The sequence below is a fragment of the Nerophis ophidion genome, linkage group LG03 (genome assembly GCF_033978795.1).
Source record: "Nerophis ophidion isolate RoL-2023_Sa linkage group LG03, RoL_Noph_v1.0, whole genome shotgun sequence".
NCBI lineage: Eukaryota > Metazoa > Chordata > Actinopteri > Syngnathiformes > Syngnathidae > Nerophis > Nerophis ophidion.
The window spans coordinates 19,781,619-19,802,101 of NC_084613.1; the positions used below are offsets into that span (position 1 = coordinate 19,781,619).

Genomic DNA, 20,483 nt, shown 5'->3' on the forward strand with positions numbered 1-20,483 from the left:
CAACAAACCACTACACAGCAATACCATAACAATGCAATCCAATTCCAAAACCAAACCTGACCCAGCAACACTCAGAACTACAGAGCAATTGAGAAGACACAAACACGACACATAACAAAAGTAGTGAAACAAAAATGAATATTATCAACAACAGTATCAATATTAGTTATAATTTCAGCATAGCAGTGATTAAAAATCCCTCATTGACATTATCATTAGACATTTATCCATCCATCAATCCATTTTTCTACCGCTTATTCCCTTTTGGGGTCGCGGGGGGCGCTGGCGCCTATCTCAGCTACAATCGGGCGGAAGGCGGGGTACACTCTGGACAAGTCGCTACCTCATCGCAGATCATTAGACATCTATAAAAATAAAAAAAAGAACAATAGTGTCACAGTGGCTTACACTTGCATCGCATCTCATAAGCTTGACAACACACTGTGTCCAATGTTTTCACAAAGATAAAATAAGTCATATTTTTGTTTGTTTAATAGTTAAAACTAATTTACATTATTGCAATCAGTTGATAAAACATTCTCCTTTACAATTATAAAAGCTTTGTTTTTATTTTTTAAATCTACTACTCGGCATGTCAGCAGACTGGGGTAGATCCTGCTGAAATCCTATGTATTGAATGAATACAGAATCGTTTTGAATCGGAAAAATATAGTTTTTGAATCGAGAATCAAATCGAATCGAAAAAATCGATATATTATCGAATCGTGACCCCAAGAATCAATATTAAATCGAATCGTGGGACACCCCCTATATATATATATATATATATATATATATATATATATTTTTTTTTTTTTTTCCACCAGGGGCCACATGCGGGAAAATCAAAATATGCAAGGACCATTTTTTTTTAAATGCTATACACAAATATTGTATCAGATATATATTATAGGTGATTAATTAGAAAATTTCAGCTTATTCTCATTACATGCTCATAGCTCTTGTTTCTTAATTTTTTTATTTAGTTTTTTTCCCATGTAAGAATTGATTAAAAATATAATTACTGTTGTTTGACTTCATAACAGTCCTTGCGTGTCAAAAAATTATGCCTGTATGAAATTATTAATGGTCAGTTGCACGTTTAACAGTGTCTATTGTGGTTGTTGTAATTTTTCTAATACTGTAAGTTTGTATTATTATTATTTTTTTCAATTTATTGTTTGTATTTTTAGTTATATTTTATTCAAATTTTGAGAGCTTTTAGTATTTTACATTAGGGGTGTCTAAGCGCAGGAAATAAAATTCATTAAAAAAAGAAAACTTTTTTTGAAAATGCAACTTTTATATCATTTCCGGTTGGTATTTATTTTGGTGTAACACGCCTGTCATGGCTGCTGGTGTTGTCAGGTTAACGAGCTAAACTAAGCTGCCTTTGGCAGCATTTTTATGTTCATTTGTCCAGATGAGTAAGTACATTTTAATAATTGAATGGTTGACAAATTTTGTAACAATTTTTCGCACAGGCTTTGTCCTTTTATTTGGGCTACATTTATAAACAGTTTTAGCCATAACAGGCGCAATAAATTAACTGAATTTAAGATTCAACCGGAACCAATAACCACAATCACATTTCCGGTTGGTATTTATTTTGGTGTAACACGCCTGTTATGGCTGCCGGTCCTCACGTTCTCGAACTATACTTACCTCTTTTCCAGCAGCAGTATTACAATGTTTATTTTTCCAGCTAGGTAAGTACTTTTGAACATTCATACTTTTACAACGATTTTGTTAAAACGATAATTTGAAACACAGCCATAGCGTCACCTATTTAATTGCAACTAATCCCTTCACGAAAAAAATAATAGCAGATAGATTCAAGCTGTTAAATAGATAGATAGATAGATAGTACTTTATTGATTCCTTCAGGAAAATTAAAAGCATCCATCCATCCATTTCCTACCGCCTAATCCCTTTGGGGTTCCAGAGGGCGCTGGTGCCTATCTCAGCTACAATCGGGCGGAAGGCGGGGTACACCCTGGACAAGTCGCCACTCATCGCAGGGCCAACACAGATAGACAGACAACATTCACACTCACATTCACACATTAGGGCCAATTTAGTGTTGCCAATCAACCTATCCCCAGGTGCATGTCTCTGGAAGTGGGAGGAAGCCGGAGTACCCAGAGGGAACCCACGCATTCACGGGGAGAACATGCAAACTCCAAACAGAAAGATCCCAAGCCTGGGATTTAACACAGGACTACTCATGACCTTCGTATTGTGAGGCAGACGCACTAACCCCTCTGCCACCGTGAAGCCGCTGTTAAAGCAGACCTGGGCAAATTAAGGCCCGGGGGCCACATGCGGCCCGTTAAGCTTTTCAATCTGGCCCGCCGGACACTCCCAAATATTTTTTTTAGATCTTTAAGATGGAAAGTGTAGCTGCCATTATGATGTGCAGTGATGTTTTCAAATTACCATAAGTCTTGAACTATACAACATAACATATTTCAATGGTTGAAATCTGTGCTTTTGCATGATATTTTAGTGACTAGTGTTGTTCTGATACCAATATTATTTTGGTACGTTTCGATACTTTTCTATATAACGGGGACCAGAAAAAATTGCATCATTGGCTTTATTTTAAGAAAAAATCATAGGGTGGGGCGGACTGGTAGTTTTCAGAGGCAGTATGGTACCGGATTCATTAGTATCGCGGTAGTATAAAAATGTAGTGAGTCTTATTCTGCGTTGTGTAGTTTTTTAAATAAAAGACACTTCACCATTCCGTCGTTTCAACCAGTGTTGGAAACACAAAATACACATGCACAGGTCTCAACTTTCTGGCAGACTGCTAGTTGAGCAGCAATCGTGTTCCCATGTTTAGTTTTTACTAATTGGTTTTTATCTAAACTGCACTTTGTGAAGTGAAGTGAAGTGAATTATATTTATATAGCGCTGTTTCTCTAGTGACTCAAAGCACTTTACATAGTGAAACCGAATATCTAAGTTACATTTAAACCAGTGTGGGTGGCACTGGGAGCAGGTGGGTAAAGTGTCTTGCCCAAGGACACAACGGCAGTGACTGGGATGGCGGAAGCGGGGATCGAACCTGAAACCCTCAAGTTGCTGGCACGGCCGCCCTACCAACCGAGCTATACCGCCCCATTGTGTTGTTATTATTTTTGGCTTTTATCTAGTTTTCACTTTGTCTATATTATTTCTATTATCATTATTATCGACTCATTTTTGCCTTATTATTTTTATTTTCCTGTTTTAATGATGTTGGATCTGTGTTTTTGTTGTTGTTGGGGACCTACAAACACTATGATGCATACATGGGATAACTGTTTCAGATGTCTATGTTTTTTGTATCTGTCCCTATTTCAAATAAACCTTGATAATAATAACTGCTCCTTTTCATTCAAAAGTCCAGGGAGAGGAAGTAACAAAAATTAATTCATATAAAAATAATAATAAATTAAATTACATTAACAAAAACCTTTTATCACAAAAAATAATAATCATGCACAAATCCACATACCTGTGTTGGAAACACACATACGCAGGTCTCAACTTTCTGGCGGACTGATATCTGCTCCTGTGTGGTGTAAATACCATGCAAGGCGCAGTGGGAGAGTGGCCGTGCGCAACCCGAGGGTCCCTGGTTCAATCCCCACCTAGTACCAACCTCGTCACGTCCGTTGTGTCCTTGAGCAAGACACTTCACCCTTGCTCCTGATGGGTGCTGGTTAGCGCTTTGCATGGCAGCTCCCTCCATCAGTGTGTGAATGTGTGTGTGAATGGGTAAATGTGGAAGTAGTGTCAAAGCGCTTTGAGTACCTTGAAGGTAGAAAAGCGCTATACAAGTACAACCCATTTATCATAAGTACGACCAAATAATTCACACAGTTAATTAACAAAATTGTGCATAAAAATTACTTCAAACAACACATCACTTATACCCACAACATTATTGTTTTAACTTTTAAATTATTAGGAACGTCTAGGAGGAATATTTACACTATGAAGAAACACGGAGCAGTGAAGAACTGTCACCTTTTCATTTAAAATTCCGAAGGAAGAGGAAGTAAAGAACCGAAAAAAACCAGCAAAGTCACTTCTAACACCAGACATCCGCTTCTTTGAAATAAAACAGATTCTTCAAAATAAAACATAACACCCTGTCTCATTCATAAAATAGCGCAACAACATCACACTATTACATTAATACCCGTATACCGTTCAACCCTACTAGTTACTATGGTACTCTACGTCACAGCAGGTCAGACGAGGCACCAAGCAGTGTGAGCGTGGTCCACATAGTGTTTCCGGAGCGGCCAGCCTGAAAGGCGGGTGTCAGGGACAGAGGTGGAAGGAAACTTTTACCAGAAAGTTCTAAAGCTTAGAGATGTATCACATATGTCAGATCGGAGATTATTTATTTATTATTATTTTTTTACCTTTCACGTTCATATTTCACTGTGTGTGCTGCATTTGGCTTGATTGTAAATATGTCGATTGAGAGTGGGTGTGACGTTCATATGTTCTCAATATTCAGGGTTTTATCGTTCATAGAAAAAATTCAATTCCATTCCGTTTAAGGCGGTCTGTCATAAAATTTTTAGCATTCAATTAGACTTTATTGTGAGGTTTTGTATTAGTTTTCCTAAAAATAGATATACCGGCCCTTAGACACATTTTTTTCTCTAAATTTGGCCCCCCGAGTCAAAATAATTGCCCAGGCCTGTGTTAAAGGGTGATAATTGTGTCCCATTGAGGACTTCCATAAACACATTACTTCTTTTTTTAATGTCATTGTCGTAAAAATTCATTTAAGGGGGAAAGCAGAAGCGAGGCAGATATATCTGGCGAGATTGCTATTTAGCTAGCCAGCTGTGGCAGGCAAGGGGGATCAGTAAAGATGCCAGAAAACTCGAACGGCAATGAGTTTGATAAGTGAGTGATCGAACATCCCGGCATCGGTTGATTTAGCCTGACAAGCTGTTTCATTGAATATTTTCGATTGGCTTTCATCCTTTTCCAGCTACAAGTGAAACTCAAAACATTGGAATATTGTGTAATAATCTATTTATTTCCGCAATTCAATTTCAAATGTGAAACTAATATGTTATATATACTATATTGCCCAAAATATTTGGCCACCTGCCTTGACTCACGTAGAACTTGAAGTGCCACCCCAATCCTAACCTATAAGGTTCCATATGATGTGTTGGTCCACCTTTTGCAGCTAGTACAGCTTCAACTCTTCTGGGAAGGCTGTCCACAAGGTTGCAGAGTGTGTTTATAGGAATTTTCGACCATTCTTCCAAAAACGCATTGGTGAGGACTCTGTGCAGGCCAGTCAAGTTCATCCACACCGGACTCTCATCCATGTCTTTGTGGGCCTTGCTTTGTGCACTGATGCACAGTCATGTTGGAAGAGAAAGGGGTCCGCTCCAAACAGTTCCCACAAGGTTGGGAGCATGGAATTGTCCAAAATGTTTTGGTATCCTGAAGCATTCAAAGTTCATTTCACTAGAACTAAGGGGTCAAGCCTAACACCTGAAAAACAACCCCGCACCATAATTCCTCCTCCACCAAATTTCCCACTCGGCAGACACAATGCAGTTCGAAATGTACCGTTCTCCTGGCAACCTCCAAACCCAGACTCGTCCATTAGATTGCCAGATGGAAAATCGTGATTCATCACTCCAGAGAAGGCGTCTCCACTGCTCTAGAGTTCAGTAGCAACGTGCTTTACACCACTGCATCCGACGCTTTGCATTGGACTTGGTGATGTATGGCTTAGATTCAGCTGCTCGGCCATGGAAACCCATTCCATGAAGCTCTCTGCGTACTGCACGTGGGCTAATTGGAAGGTCACATGAAGTTTGGAGCTTTGTATTAACTGACTGTGCAGAAAGTCTTTGCACAATGCGCTTCAGCATCCGCTGACCCCTCTCTGTCAGTTTACAAGGCCTACCACTTCGTGGCTGAGTTGCTGTTTTTCCGAAACTTCCATTTTCTCATGATAAAGCCGGCAGTTGACTTTGGAGCGAGGAAATTTCACTAGTGGATTTGTTGCACTTGTGGCATCCCATGACAGTTCCACGTTGAAAATCACTGATCTTCTGAGAGCGGCCCATTCTTTCACAAATGTTTGTAGAAGCACTCTCCATGACTAAGTGCTTAATTGTATACACTTATGGTGATTAGGAGACCTGATTCTGATCATTTGGATGGGTGGCCAAATACCTTTGGCAATATAGTGTATATAAACTCATTACATACAGAGTGAACTATGTCAAACGTATATTTGTTATAGTGTTGATGATCATGGTTTAGTCTTTAAAAAAAGCCCAACTTTTTCTGAAATTTTAAATTTGAGGTTTTCATAAGCTGTAAGCTAGAATAAAAATCAATTATATCAAAATCAGTCTTGAAATAACTCTAATTGCATGTTTTGAGCCTATTTCATACGTTAGTTTCACCTTGTAAATCTATTAGCTGGAATTAATAAACTCTTGCACTGGGGTTGTAATGATTCCATTTAAATCATAGTTTGATGTTGCTGATTCAGGGACGCCATTGATAATGATACAATACAGAACAAATTAGTGAGTTAAAATCGATTCAGTAATTTTTTAGTCGAAAAAAAATCAACCAGCGTGACTCTAAAATAGATACCGTACACTGGACACTGCAGGTGAAGTTTCCTGTTGTCCGGTTATTTTTTGTAAGGGCACTATGTATAATTGAAATCTGGGTAGAAGCAAGTAAACAATAATTGATGGCAAATGCATTCACATCTTATTTGAATAAAGTGCAACCAACACTTTTGTGCAACACAAATCAATTGTGCAGGGACATCCACTGTTTCAAGCAAATATAAAAAAGGACTTACAGTTTATGTCTTTAAAGTGTCAATGTAAACATTCAGTGTAAAACGATAATGTTCACCTTAGTGTTTCTCAGAAAATTTAACTAACTGTATAACTTTTGATAATGTAAATACCTCCCAAACAGAAACACTTAAGTGTGAATGTGGAGTGCTGTGAGCGCTTTGAGTTTCTAGTCGATAGAAAAGCGCTATATAAATCTATTCCATTATTATTATTATTATTATTATGTTTGGCTTCCCTGGCTTCAAATATATTTTGTGAGTGACAATTTATGAGGTTGCAACTTGTCCAGGGTGTACCCGGCCATCCACTCGAGTGCAGCTGGAATAGGTTCCCCCCACTCCCTCTGCAACATTGAGAGAAACAAGCGGTGGATAACGGATGGATAGATTGAGGGTTTATCAAGTAATTTTTCAGTTTCCGCATATTTTTCAGTTTCCGCATATTTCCTGTAGTGTAATTTTTGGGGGCGATTTCCTTTTATTTAGTGCGACGTGACCGGCTGGTGCTGTGTCGCCTTGGAAAGGCTAAAGACAAAAGTGGCGCGCTTTGCTCTGTAGAACGCACTTTCTTACCTCCGCCAAAAACGTTATGTTTTCACCAGGGTCTGTTTGTGTGTATGTCAGCAACATAATTCTATCAGTTACGGACAGATTTTGATAAAATCTTCAGGAAATGTACAAAAAAAAAAGAAACAACCAATTCCTCTTATCTACTATGAACGCTTCAGTTCCTGCTTACGGTGTTTTTGTTTGACACCCTTGCACATCACGGCGTTATTGTAAAGACTTTTAAACCGCAATACCGCGTTATCTACAATACCATCCCAAGTTATTTTGTGTATTATCATGAGAGCTTATTTTGTGTTGTCTTATGTGGAGGTGCAAGTCTAATCCTTTGTAAACTCCTCATGCAGATGTGATGTCTGATAAACGGCAGCGCGCCAGAGTCCAGGGCTCCTGGGCCATACCACCACCTAGACAACCAAGACCAGCAGGTCATTTAAATGTTTTAAAGTTTGTGTTATTTTTTGTTATGTCATTATCCGTGTAAAATATGCTTATCTCTTTCCTCGAGACATCCAACCACAAATCATTCACATTTATCTTTTTCATACAGGTGTGGTTTCGAGCACGGAGCGTTCCCAAAGTGCCATTCCAGCTCCCACTTCTTGGGGAGTTCGTCCGCAGGCAACTTTTGGAAATGTAGAGTTTCACCAGCCCATGAAGGTCCACCTTTATCATTAAACAACAAAATAAATTCACAATACTTACTTGGGATTAACAAGGAATTATTCCTTCCTCACAGCCAGTTCGAGAAGTTCCACCTGAGAAAGTTATCGAGTAAGTGCCCGATTGAACTGAGCTTGTCAGTTTTCTGTAACACTGCTCTTAGGGGGAATACTATTTGTTCTTCACGCAGCCAGGAAGGCGATTATGAGATCAGCCATGGACCATCAGGAGTCTCCAGGTCAGTCAAAAGGAAATGTTATTTTTAATTTCACTAACAATATAAAAAAATTGCACCCATACTTTAGTCGAAAAAAGGGAATAAAGTGTAAACTACACATCAGGGGAAGGTAGTTGTGTTTAATATCCTGTAGATGGCAGTGTACACACATTGATTATAGTTTGTCTAGGCCAGGGGTGTCAACGCACAAAATTAAACCAAATGCCATTTTATTTATTATTCTTCACCTCTGGCTTCCTTAATTACATGCAAAAACAATTCAATGCAGCTTAAAAATGCCGTTATTAAGCCATGATCATATTTTAACAAGTTTCCGTAGCCCACAGGTCAAAAGTACCATGAATTGATTAACGTGGACCCCGACTTAAACAAGTTGAAAAAATTATTTGGGTGTTACCATTTAGTGGTCAATTGTACGGAATATGTACTGAACTGCGAAATCTACTTTCAAGTTTCAATCAATCAAGCGCCATTTTACACCTACGTACACTACGCCAGTGGTCCCCAACCACCGGGCCGTGGCCCGATTGGTACCGGGCCGCAGAATAATTTTTTAATTCATTTTTATTAAAAAAAAAAAAAAAAAAAAAATTTTTTATCAAATCAACATAAAAAGCACAATATACACTTACAATTAGTGCACCAACCACAAAAACCTCCCTTTTTCATGACAAAAACGTCCCTTTCTCATGACAAAGGGGAAAAAAAAAGAAATTAAGTTGTATATCAGATACATGCTAATATTTAGCATTCATTGTTTCATATACTTTATTTCAACACCTACTAATTTGGTATTGAAAATTACAACGGAGATGCATGGTACAATTAAAACAGCTGATGTGTAGCTCAAGTGTAATACTTACAATATAAACTGGGGACGCACGATAATAACGGCGACTGATACTAGGCAATAATGACATCACATCGATAATTTCGGTAATGAAAAATCAACCGGTAAAATGAGCCGATTATAACAAAGGCTTATCATCTTCCTGTTTGTCGTTGTTCTCCTGGTTATGCCTCTCCTCCTTTACGGTATGGTCGCGTGCGCGCCCTTTCGTGTACAAAAACAAATATCATGGCGCGGCAGTCACTGGTGTGGGCTTTCTTTATTTTGTCAGAAGAAGACATTTCACTCAAAGTTTGCAAAACATGTTGTCCAAAATATTCAACAGGGAGGCAAAAAGATGAGCTTTAACATAACAAACCTGATAAATCACCTCAAAATTAACCACTGTGAAGGTATTTTGAATAGGAACAAAGCTGTCTGTGCTGCTCTACCTCGACCCATGGTTATTAGCGGCGACCACAGCAAACGTAAAGCCTTGGGACCGATGAGAAACTGTTTGAAAAGAAGCAACCGTTTCGAAATAAGAGACAACATGGCGAAAGAACTTGATGACAAAATTAGTAATTGTTTATGTTTAACTTGATGGTTTATGTGGAGGCGCAAGTAATTGTTTGTTACTTTTTATGGTTTCTTAGTGGAGAAAATGCACTTTACTATTTGAACCCTGATTTCTTTATGTTAGCTTTATAAAGACCAAGCACTTATTGCACTATTTTACTATTCTATTACTGTCAGGGACAAGTATGAATTGATTTATTTTATTTTTATCAATAAGACATGGGACTCCACATGTGTTTGTGGCCTCATTTATGTATGTTGTGTTGGAGAGGGAGTTTTTTTTTTTTTTTTTCATTTTATAAAATAAAATTCAAAATGTTTGAGTTGTTTGTATCAATAAAATAATTAATAAATTGAAATATTAACACATTCCAAAATAATTGTGCTTTATGTAATGATTCTAATTGTTTCCACGACAAGATAGAAATTTGCTGGAACTTCGCCTTAACACTCGGTACACGATACGAAGTGGGAATGTTTTACCCACAAAAACTTGGTTGTGCCATGGGATCACTTCTATCCCCCATTGTAGCAAACCTTTACATGGGGGACATGTAAGAAAAAGCTCTGAGCTCTTTTAGGGGAAAGTACCAAGTCATTGGTATACATATGCCAATGACACATGGGTGAAAGTCAGAAACCAAGAAGTGCAAGCCTTCACCGAGCACATTAACTCAGTGGACAAAAACATCAAGTTCACACGCAAGGATGTTAAAGACAGTAAGTTGCCTTTTTTGGACTGTGATGTCCACATTGGAGAGAACAGGGGCCTCCAGTGCCGGGGTTTACCGAAAACCCACACGTACCAATCAATACCTACTTTTTGACTCACACCACCCACTGGAACACAAATTGGGCGTTATCAGAACCCTACAACACAGAGCTGATAATGTTCATACCAACCCACATGCCAAAGAGAAAGAGCATAGGCATTTGAGGGAAGCCCTCAAAAACATGTGGTCACCATAGCTTAGGGGTCGGGAACCTTTTTGGCTGAGAGAGCCATGAAAGCCAAATATTTTAAAATGTACTTTTGTGAGAGCCATATAATATTTTTTAACACTGAATACAACTAAATGCGTCAATTTTTAAGTAAGACCAACATTTTTATAGCAGAATAAGTCTTTTATTCTTTTTAATAACATTGACATTCTAAAGCTAACCAATAATAAATAAAATACTTCTTATCATTAATGCGACTTCTTGAACAAGTGCAGTAGAGAACGGATGGATGGATAAAATGCATGAGAATGTTTTATATTTTAAACGTTATTTTTAGAACTGTGATTACCAGCGGAATTATTCATAATTATCGTGTTAAGCAATGTCAGCTAAGATTTATCTGAGAGCCAGATGCAGTCATCAAAAGCGCCACATCTGGCTCGCAAGCCATAGGTTCCCTACCCCTGCCCTAGCTGGTCGTTTGTGAAAAGTGCATCCAGTTACAGAAATAACAAGAACAGAGTGGATGAGGAGGAAACAAGTGACAGACTCAAAAATATTGTGATTCCATATGTATCAGGTCTATCTGAGAAACTTAGAAGATGTTTTAACCAATACAACATCCCAGTACACTTCAAACCAGGCAACACCCTGAGACAGAGACTGGTGCATCCTAAAGACTGGACACCCCACACCCACAAAAACAATCTGCCGTATGCTATCCAATGTATCCTGATTCATATATCGGGGAAAAAAAACAACAACTAACTCTTCAGGCCAAGACTCAGCTGTCTACCTGCACCTCAGGGAAAAAACAGCACTCCTGTGAGAACAAAAATATACAGATTCTGAACAGGAAGGACGGATGGTACAAAAGAGGAGTGAGGGAAGCCATCTACACTATACTGCCAAAAGTATTTGGCCACCTGCCTTGCCCTTTACTCACAAATAAACTTGAAGTGCCATCCCATGGATTTGTCCAAAATGTTTTGGTATCCTGGAGCATTCATAGTTCCTTTCACTGGAACTAAAGTGCAGAGCCCAACTCCTGAAAAACAACCCCACACCATAATTCCATCCATCCATTTTCTACCGCTTATTCCCTTTTGGGGTCGCGGGGGGCGCTGGCGCCGATCTCAGCTACAATCGGGCGGAAGGCGGGGTACACCCTGGACAAGTCGCCACCTCATCGCAGGGCCAACACAGATAGACAGACAACATTCACACACTAGGGCCAATTTAGTGTTGCCAATCAACCTATTCCCAGGTGCATGTCTTTGGAAGTGGGAGGAAGCCGGAGTACCCGGAGGGAACTCACGCAGTCACGGGGAGAACATGCAAACTCCACACAGAAAGATCCCGAGCCTGGATTTGAACCCAGGACTGCAGGACCTTCGTATTGTGAGGCAGACGCACTAATTCCTCCTCCACCAAATTTCACACTCGGCACAATGCAGTCCGAAATGTAGCGCTCTCCTGGCAACCTCCAAACCCAGACTGGTCCATCAGATAGCCAGATGGAAAAGTGTGATTCATCATTCCAGTGAACGTGTCTCCACTGCTCTAGAGTCCAGTGGCGACGTGCTTTACACCACTGCATCCCACGCTTTGCATTGGACTGGGAGTTGTATGGCTTAGATGCAGCTGCTCGGCCATGGAAACCCATTCCATGAAGCTCTCTGCGTACTGTACGTGGGCTAGTTGGAAGGTCATGTGAAGTTTGGAGCTCTGTAGCAACTGACTGTGCAGAAAGTCTTTGCTTCAGCATCCGCTGACCCCTCTCTGTCAGTTGAAGTGGCCTACCACTTGGTGGCTGACTTGCGGTTGTTCCCAACATCTTCACTTTTCTTATAATAAAGTTGACTTGGGAATACTTAGGAGGGAGGATATTTCACGACTGGATTCGTTGCACAGTTCCATGCTGGAAATCACTGAGAGAGGCCCATTCTTTCACAATTGTTTGTAGAAACAGTCTCCATGCCTAAGTGCTTGATTTTATACATTGGGCCAAGTTATTAGGACACCTGATTCTCTTCATTTGGATGGGTGGCCAAATACTTTTGGCAATATAGTGTTTGTCAATGCTGAAAAAACATCCCTGAAAAGAGGAGGTGGTCTGCAACACCACACATCTAGTATGTGTGTGACAATCATTGGTACTTTAACTTTAATGTGTCTCCCACATATAACACTGTCCTTGCAAACTTTCTTAAAATACTCTGCAATTTAGCCTCCAACAAATGTGTGCCATTTGTTTACAGCTGAATGGAATGCTAAAGTGAATGATTCTGACTTTTTTGGACTAATAGTAGTTGATCCACAGCGATCGTTATGCCACACAATACCTTAATGCGAACAAGGGGAATTTACACTTCAACGACTGTCGTTAGCATTCAATGTAGGATTGCTTGTTTGCAACAAAACAATTGTTTTTCTCACTATGATAAGGCCAAACCATCCTTGCCTAGGCACACCCTCATGGTTTTGGAGGATAAATATATGGGGTTTTGGCACCAGCCGCTAGACTAGATCTGACCAATCTAAGTCTATGAGTATGAACTGATGAAGCCTACTCGGATGAGAGGCACAACGTCTTCAAAGACAAACCCAACAGTGAAGTTGTGATCGATTGAATGCCCTGATAATATAGTAGAAAGTGTATTTGTACTCAAAATATAGTTTATTGGCTACAGAAATGTCAGTTGACATGATCATATTCCGTACAATAGAATGTATATTTTTAGTAGAGTGAATACATTTTGGGGATAAGGGTGAATTATTTCTTGTGTAAATATACAAACCCCGTTTCCATATGAGTTGGGAAATTGTGTTCGGATGTAAATATTAACGGAATACAATGATTTGCAAATAATTTTCAACCCACATTCAATTGAATGCACTACAAACACAACATACTTAATGTTCAAACTAATAAACTTGATTTGTTTTTGCAAATAATAATTAACTTAGAATTTCTTGGCTGCAACACGTGCCAAAGTAGTTGGGAAAGGGCATGTTCACCACTGTGTTACATCACCTTTTCTTTTTAACAATACTCAATAAGCGTTTGGGAACTGAGGAAACTAATTGTTGAAGCTTTGAAACTGGAATTCTTTCCCATTCTTGTTTTATGTAGAGCTTCAGTCGTTCAACAGTCCGGAGTCTCCACTGTCGTATTTTACGCTTCATAATGCACCACACATTTTCGATGGGAGACAGGTCTGGACTGTAGGCGGGCCAGGAAAGTACCCGCACTCTTTTTACTACAAAGCCACGCTGTTGTAACATTTGGCTTGGCATTTTCTTGCTGAAATAAGCAGTGGTGTCCATGATAACATTGCTTGGATGATAACTTATGTTGCTCCAAAACCTGTATGGACCTTTCAGCATTAATGGTGCCTTCACAGATGTGTAAGTTACCCATGATTTGGGCACTAATACACCCCCATACCATCACAGATGCTGGCTTTTGAATTTTGTGCCTATAATAATCTGGATGGTTACTTTCCTCTTTGTTCCGGAGGACACCATGTCCACAGTTTCCAAATATAATTAGAAATGTGGACTCGTCAGACCACAGAACACTTTTCCATTTCGCATTAGTCCATCTTAGATGAGCTCGGGCCCAGCTAAGCTGGCGGCGTTTCTGGGTGTTGTTGTAAATCAATCATCAATCAATATTTATTTATATAGCCCTAAATCACAAGTGCCTCAAAGGGCTGCACAAACCACAACGACATCCTCGGTAGGGCCTACATAAGGGCAAGGAAAACCTCACCCCAGTGGGACGTCGACAATGATGACTATGAGAAACCGTGGAGAGGACCACATATGTGGGCAACCCCCCCCCCCCCACCCCCCCACCCCTAGGGGACCGAAAGCAATGAATGTCGAGCGGATCTAACATGATATTATGAAAGTCCAATCCATAGTGGATCTAACGTAACCGTGAGAATCAAGTCCAAAGTGGATACAATATAGTAGCGAGAGTCCCATCCAAGGTGGAGCCAGCAGGAAACCATCCCAAGCTGAGGCGGATCAGCAGCGCAGAGATGTCCCCAACCAATACACAGGCGAGCGGTCCATTCTGGGTCCCGACTCTGGACAGCCAGTACTTCATCCATGGCCACTCTACTATGCAAAGCCAAAATGGGTTTGGCTTTGCATAGTAGAGTTTAACTTGCACTTACAGATGTAGCGACCAACTGTAGTTACTGACAGCGGTTTTATGAAGTGTTCCTGAGCCCATGTGGGGATATCCTTTACACACTGATGTCGGTTTTTGATGCAGTACCGCCTGAGGGATCAAAGGTCCGTAATATCATCGCCTACGTGCAGTGATTTTGCCAGATTCTCTGAACCTTTTGATGATTTTTACGGACCGTAGATGGTAAAATCCCTAAAGTCCTTGCAATAGCTCGTTGAGAAATGTTGTTCTAAAACTGTTCAACATTTTGCTTACAAAGTGGTGACCCTCGCCCCATCCTTGTTTGTGAATTACTTAGCATTTCATGGACGCTGCTTTATTCCCAATCATGGCACCCACCTGTTCCCAATTAGCCTGCACACCTGTGGGATGTTCCAAATAAGTGTTTGGTGAGCATTCCTCAATTTTATCAGTATTTATTGCCACCTTTCCCAACTTCTTTGTCACGTGTTGCTGGCATCAAATTCTAAAGTTAATGATTGTTTGCAAAAAAAAAATGTTTATCAGTTTGAACATCAAATATGTTGTCTTTGTAGCATACTCAACTGAATATGGGTTGAAAATTATTTGCAAATCATTGTATTCTGTTTATATTTACATCTAACACAATTTCCCAACTCATATGGAAACGGGGTTTGTATATAAATACATATCAGTTGTAAAGGTCTGCAAAATATTGGTATAGGTTCAGATTTTCATTATCCTGTATCCCTAGAGTAGTAAAATTTAATTGAACTTGTGCAATGACAATAAAGATCCATCCATCCATAAACACTTTGTAGGACAAGACAATGCTTGCACATTCAATTTAAAGGGACTCCGTTATGCAAAACTAACTTTTCCTACCTATTGGTATTTAAGATCTGCTTAAGTTTCGCAAATTTGAAATCAAACCGTGGTGGCATGGTGGAGATATCTACAAAACAATCTTGCCTTCCTTCATTTTAACGAGAAACAAGCTGTTTGGAATTTCCCCCATTTGTTGAAGTTTTTGCCATTGGTGAAGTCAGTGGATGGTATAAGTTTACCCAAAGTGCTTCGTGCGAGTTCGCCATTGTAGTCTGACATTGTAGTGAGGTAAATCACAGTTATATAGCGATTTTCTTTAGTGACTCAAAGCGCTCTACATTGTGAAACCCATTATCCAAGTTACATTTAAACCAGTGTGGGTGGCACTGGAAGCAGGTGGGTAAAATATCTAGCCCAAGGACACAACGGCAGTGACTTGGATGGCGGAGGCGGTGATCGAACCTGGAACCCTCAAGTTGCTGGCACTACCGCCCTACCAACCAAACCACGCCTCCCCAAGTCAATAAGACCGCCAACAAAACAGAGCATCTAGAAGAAACAGTCGGAAAGTAGCGTAAAAACAGTCTTTAAAACTTAATCTATGCAACATTTTGACCAAAGAACCACCATTACATGTTATGTAGACCCCAAGTGTTTTAGATGTAGAAAAAAAACCTTTAATGGCAAAGACTACTTCCTGATGACGAAAACACCACGACAGCCATCTATTGTCTTTGAATTCTTTGAATTTCAACTGCATGCAAAGTCCACTGGATAATACTTGCAAATGAGACTCATACCAGTAAGAAAACAAGATATAACAACTGTAGAGCACCGTTTTCATTATCAGCTCACTGTTAAATGTTACATTTAAAAATGGGCTTATATTATTATCCAATCAAACATTTATTATTACTTGAACACACACAAAAGTACCAGTATAGATTCCCATGTACCGAGAATCTACAATCTCAAAGCAAGAACGCCATGAATTAAAAAATGGCTTCCAGTCCAAGATGTTGTTTTCCTTTTTAAACTGTCCCAAGTTTTAAAAACAAATTATACAAAATGTTTACAAGATGTGTCAACACACTTTTTTATCATTTGAAGGGTATTAATTTTTCTTTCTTGAACTGTGTGTGTGTGTGTGTGTGTGTGTGTGTGTGTGTGTGTGTGTGTGTGTGTGTGTGTGTGTGTGTGTGTGTGTGTGTGTGTGTGTGTGTGTGTGTGTGTGTGTGTGTGTGTGTGTGTGTGTGTGTGTGTGTGTGTGTGTGTGTGTGTGTGTGTGTGTGTGTCTCCAGACTACGACTTCTGCCAGGCTTTCTTCCCGCCCAGGAAGCTGACTGGATGTTCAGTAAGCTGCTGGCAGAGCTTCCCTGGTCCCAGAAGACCAACGTTAGACAAGGTGGGCGCTCAGGCCTCAGGGGTCGAGTAGACGTTAGAAACAAGACGCTCAAACGTGAAGCCCCCGCACACTCGCGCTCGTGATGTTTTTATACTCCAGTTACACTCGAGTTAGATAGTCGTGCTGATGGAGTTCACTGTGCACAGTCCATCCATCCATCCATTTTCTACCACTTATTCCCTTTGGGTTCGCGGGGGGCCCTGGTGCCTATCTCAGCTACAATCGTACACCCTGGACAAGTCGCCACCTCATCGCAGGGCCAACACAGATAGACAACATTCACACTCACATTCACACACTAGGGCCAATTTAGTGTTGCCAATCACCCTATCCCCAGGTGCATGTCTTTGGAAGTGGGAAGAAGCCGGAGTAGCCGGAGGGAACCCACGCAGCCATGGGGAGAACATGTAAACTCCACACAGAAAGATCCTGAGCCCGGGATTCAACCCAGGACTACTCAGGACCTTCGTATTGTAAGGCAGACGCAGTAAAGTCCACGTATCCAAATACACTTAGACTGAGATTGTCAGGGTTATTTGTTGACGAACCCCAAGATGCAGAGATGGAGGCAGGCATGGAGTGAGCAAACATGATTTTAATATAAATACTAAGACAAAACCAAACAAAGGGTTCAAACCAAAAGCGCCTACGTGGGCGGATAAAAAACAAAAGGCCTTTAGCATAGAAGCTAACAAGAAACAAAAATAAACTTTAGCATGGAAGCTAGAGGATCACTAACAGAAAAACTGGAAATAACTAATGCTAACAGAAACAGCTTACCGCTACGACGACCAGGACAAAATGTAGCATGACAGGTAGTAGCTGTAACAAAACAACACGACAGGTAGCACGACAAGAGTGATATGTGGCAACGACGATACAAATGACAATACAATGATCCAGCCACTGACACAAGACAAAGGAGGTACAAATAGTAGCCGTCTGATTGGCAACAGGTGTGGCTAGATGGCAATCAGCCGCAGCTGAAGGGGAACACAGCACTCAGGGAACAAGACAGGAAGCTGACAAAATAAGAGCATTGGACAGGAACTAAGGACAGGAAATACTAAACACACTGAGAAGGAACACAGCACTCAGGGAACAAGACATAAAGCTGACAAATTAAGAGCACTTGACAGGAACTAAAAGACAGGAAATACTAAACACAGGAAACAGACAAATGCAGAGGAAAAAACTAAAACATAGACAAACTGTCAGGTGCAAGCCTGACAGAGATCACTTAATAAATACTTTTACCCAGTGTTTCTCAGCATGGTACTCACTTTTTCACCACTTTTGGCAGTAACGACGATGAGAAACAGAAGAAGTCTGAAGCTAAAGTCATAGAGAAGTTTCTTAAGCGCAAAAATTATGACTAAATTAGTCAAGCCGTATTTTTATTTGCATTTACATTTATTTGACAGTTTATTTCAAGAAACACATTATTATTTCTTATTCATTTAGTTTATATTTATTTTTATATTAGCACTGCATTCTTGTATGTACATTTATTCTTCACAAGTTTTTATGAGTCCCTTTTTTTGGAGTGTATTTGGTTAGTGTTTGCTTTTGTAATAAGCCATGACAATAATCTTTGTTATTATCACATGCTTTCGTATCGTTTGACATGGTTTATCCTGTTAAGCTGTAATTGGGTTAGATATAATTACTGAATACGAATAAAATCAAGAGTAAGATGAGTAATTTGTGTTCGTATTTGAGTGTCGCAATTTTTAGTGGAAAACCTGGCAGTAAAAAAAGTAGATGCGTCAACACAGCTTACGCTTCCGGTTTGCACAAGGCTGTGACTTTGTGATGTAAAACGAAGTCAACAGTTAAATCCGTGCGTCTCTTGTCCTGCTTGGCTCTGAGAGACTCCCCTGCACGCTGACTCACATTTTCCATCGCAGCTCTAAATTGGAGCGCAAAGCGTGTTTTTATGGAAAGACTGAGGGCTTTTGTCCGCTGATAAATGACCGTGAATGTTTGTACGTATTATCTCAAGAGGCCTGGAGTAGTAAAGAAAGAAAGAAAAAAACAAAAAAACGTGACGTCTGCCTGGAAGTGTTTGTTTGGGTTTCTTCATGTTCTCGTACACGTGGGCTGGCCAAAGTACACCGAGTGTGGACAACATCTCAGCGTTGGGAGACAGAGTTGCTCTCTCCTAAAATGGACACAGGCTGTCAGAATGAGCTTGTTGGCAATGTGCTCCACTGTAGCGTTGACGTAAATCAGGGGTGTCCAAACTTTTGAGGGGCACACACTGAAAAACGAATGCATCCAGGGGCTATTTTAAATATTTTTCATTTTCAAAACTAATACAATATATCGATTGTTTTTTTTTTTGTTTTTTTACTTTTAAGGCTTCCCTCAAGGTTGGTCCGGGGACCGGGTAGAGGTCTCACTCTAAAAATGCTCAAAATAAGATTGATTTTGTTCCAATTCTTAAAACTCTAGAATAGATCATCTTTAGATCTATCTGTTGATAAAAAGTTAGATTTTCTTAGTGTATTTTTTTTAATGTTTTATGCCCTTTTTGTAAAAGACACCCGTTTTTATGGCAAAAGCACAAAATATGCAACATTTTCCACCAAACATTTTTCTAAGTGGAATATTTGATTTTAAGTAATTGGAGACTTAAAAGGGAAGTGCACTTTTTTTGGTATTTTGCCTATCATTCACAATCACTGGAGACAAAAACAATTTTAAAGGCCTACTGAAACCCACTACTACCCACCACGCCGTCTGATATTTTATATATCAATGATGAAATATTAACATTGCAACACATGTCAATACGGCCTTTTTAGTTTACTAAATTACAATTTTAAATTTCCCGGGAGTTTCATCTTGAAAACGTTGTGTAATGATGACGTGTACGCAAGACGTCACGCGTTTTTAGGAAGTATGAGCGCTACGCACACACACAGCTAAATGTCGTCTGCTTTAACGGCATAATTACACAGTATTTTGGACATCTGTGTTGCTGAAACTTTTGCAATTTGTTCAATAATATTGGAGAAGTCACATTAGAAAGATGGAGTTGGGAAGCTTTAGCCTTTAGCCACACAAACACACGGTGATTCCTTGTTTAAAATTCCCGGAGGTGAAAATTTCCCATGGATCAGAGCGCGGTCAAGCGAACATGGATCCAGACCAAATGTCAACCAGCAGGTTTCGGTGAGAAAATTGTGGTTAAAAAGTCGCTTCTTACCGGAGAAAAGCTGAGCTTGGGCCGTTCATGAAGCTGCCGTCCACTCCCCTGAGACATTGGCGTTAACACACCCGTGGACACACCCTTCTGACTATCAGGTAATATTAAACTCACTAAAACACTAGCAACACAATAGAAAAATAATGGATTTCCCAGAATTATCCCAGTAAATATGTTTAAAA

General features: G+C 39.9%; 1 protein-coding gene across 2 annotated transcripts in view; it reads left to right on the forward strand.

The window, feature by feature from the left end:
• Nucleotides 1-1,360: 1,360 nt before the first annotated feature.
• The window catches only part of alkbh3 (alkB homolog 3, alpha-ketoglutarate dependent dioxygenase), a 32,595-nt gene continuing 13,472 nt past the window's right edge, over nt 1,361-20,483 (forward strand). The window contains exons 1-6 of one of the 2 annotated variants that reach the window (XM_061894524.1): nt 1,361-1,427; nt 7,783-7,863; nt 7,986-8,095; nt 8,175-8,209; nt 8,289-8,336; nt 16,984-17,087. In XM_061894524.1, coding sequence (XP_061750508.1) covers nt 1,424-1,427; nt 7,783-7,863; nt 7,986-8,095; nt 8,175-8,209; nt 8,289-8,336; nt 16,984-17,087 — 382 coding nt within the window. In that variant the 5' untranslated portion in view covers nt 1,361-1,423. Of the gene's footprint in view, nt 1,428-1,559; nt 1,710-7,782; nt 7,864-7,985; nt 8,096-8,174; nt 8,210-8,288; nt 8,337-16,983; nt 17,088-20,483 lie in introns of those variants that run through there. The other variant, XM_061894525.1, reaches the window with a different exon arrangement.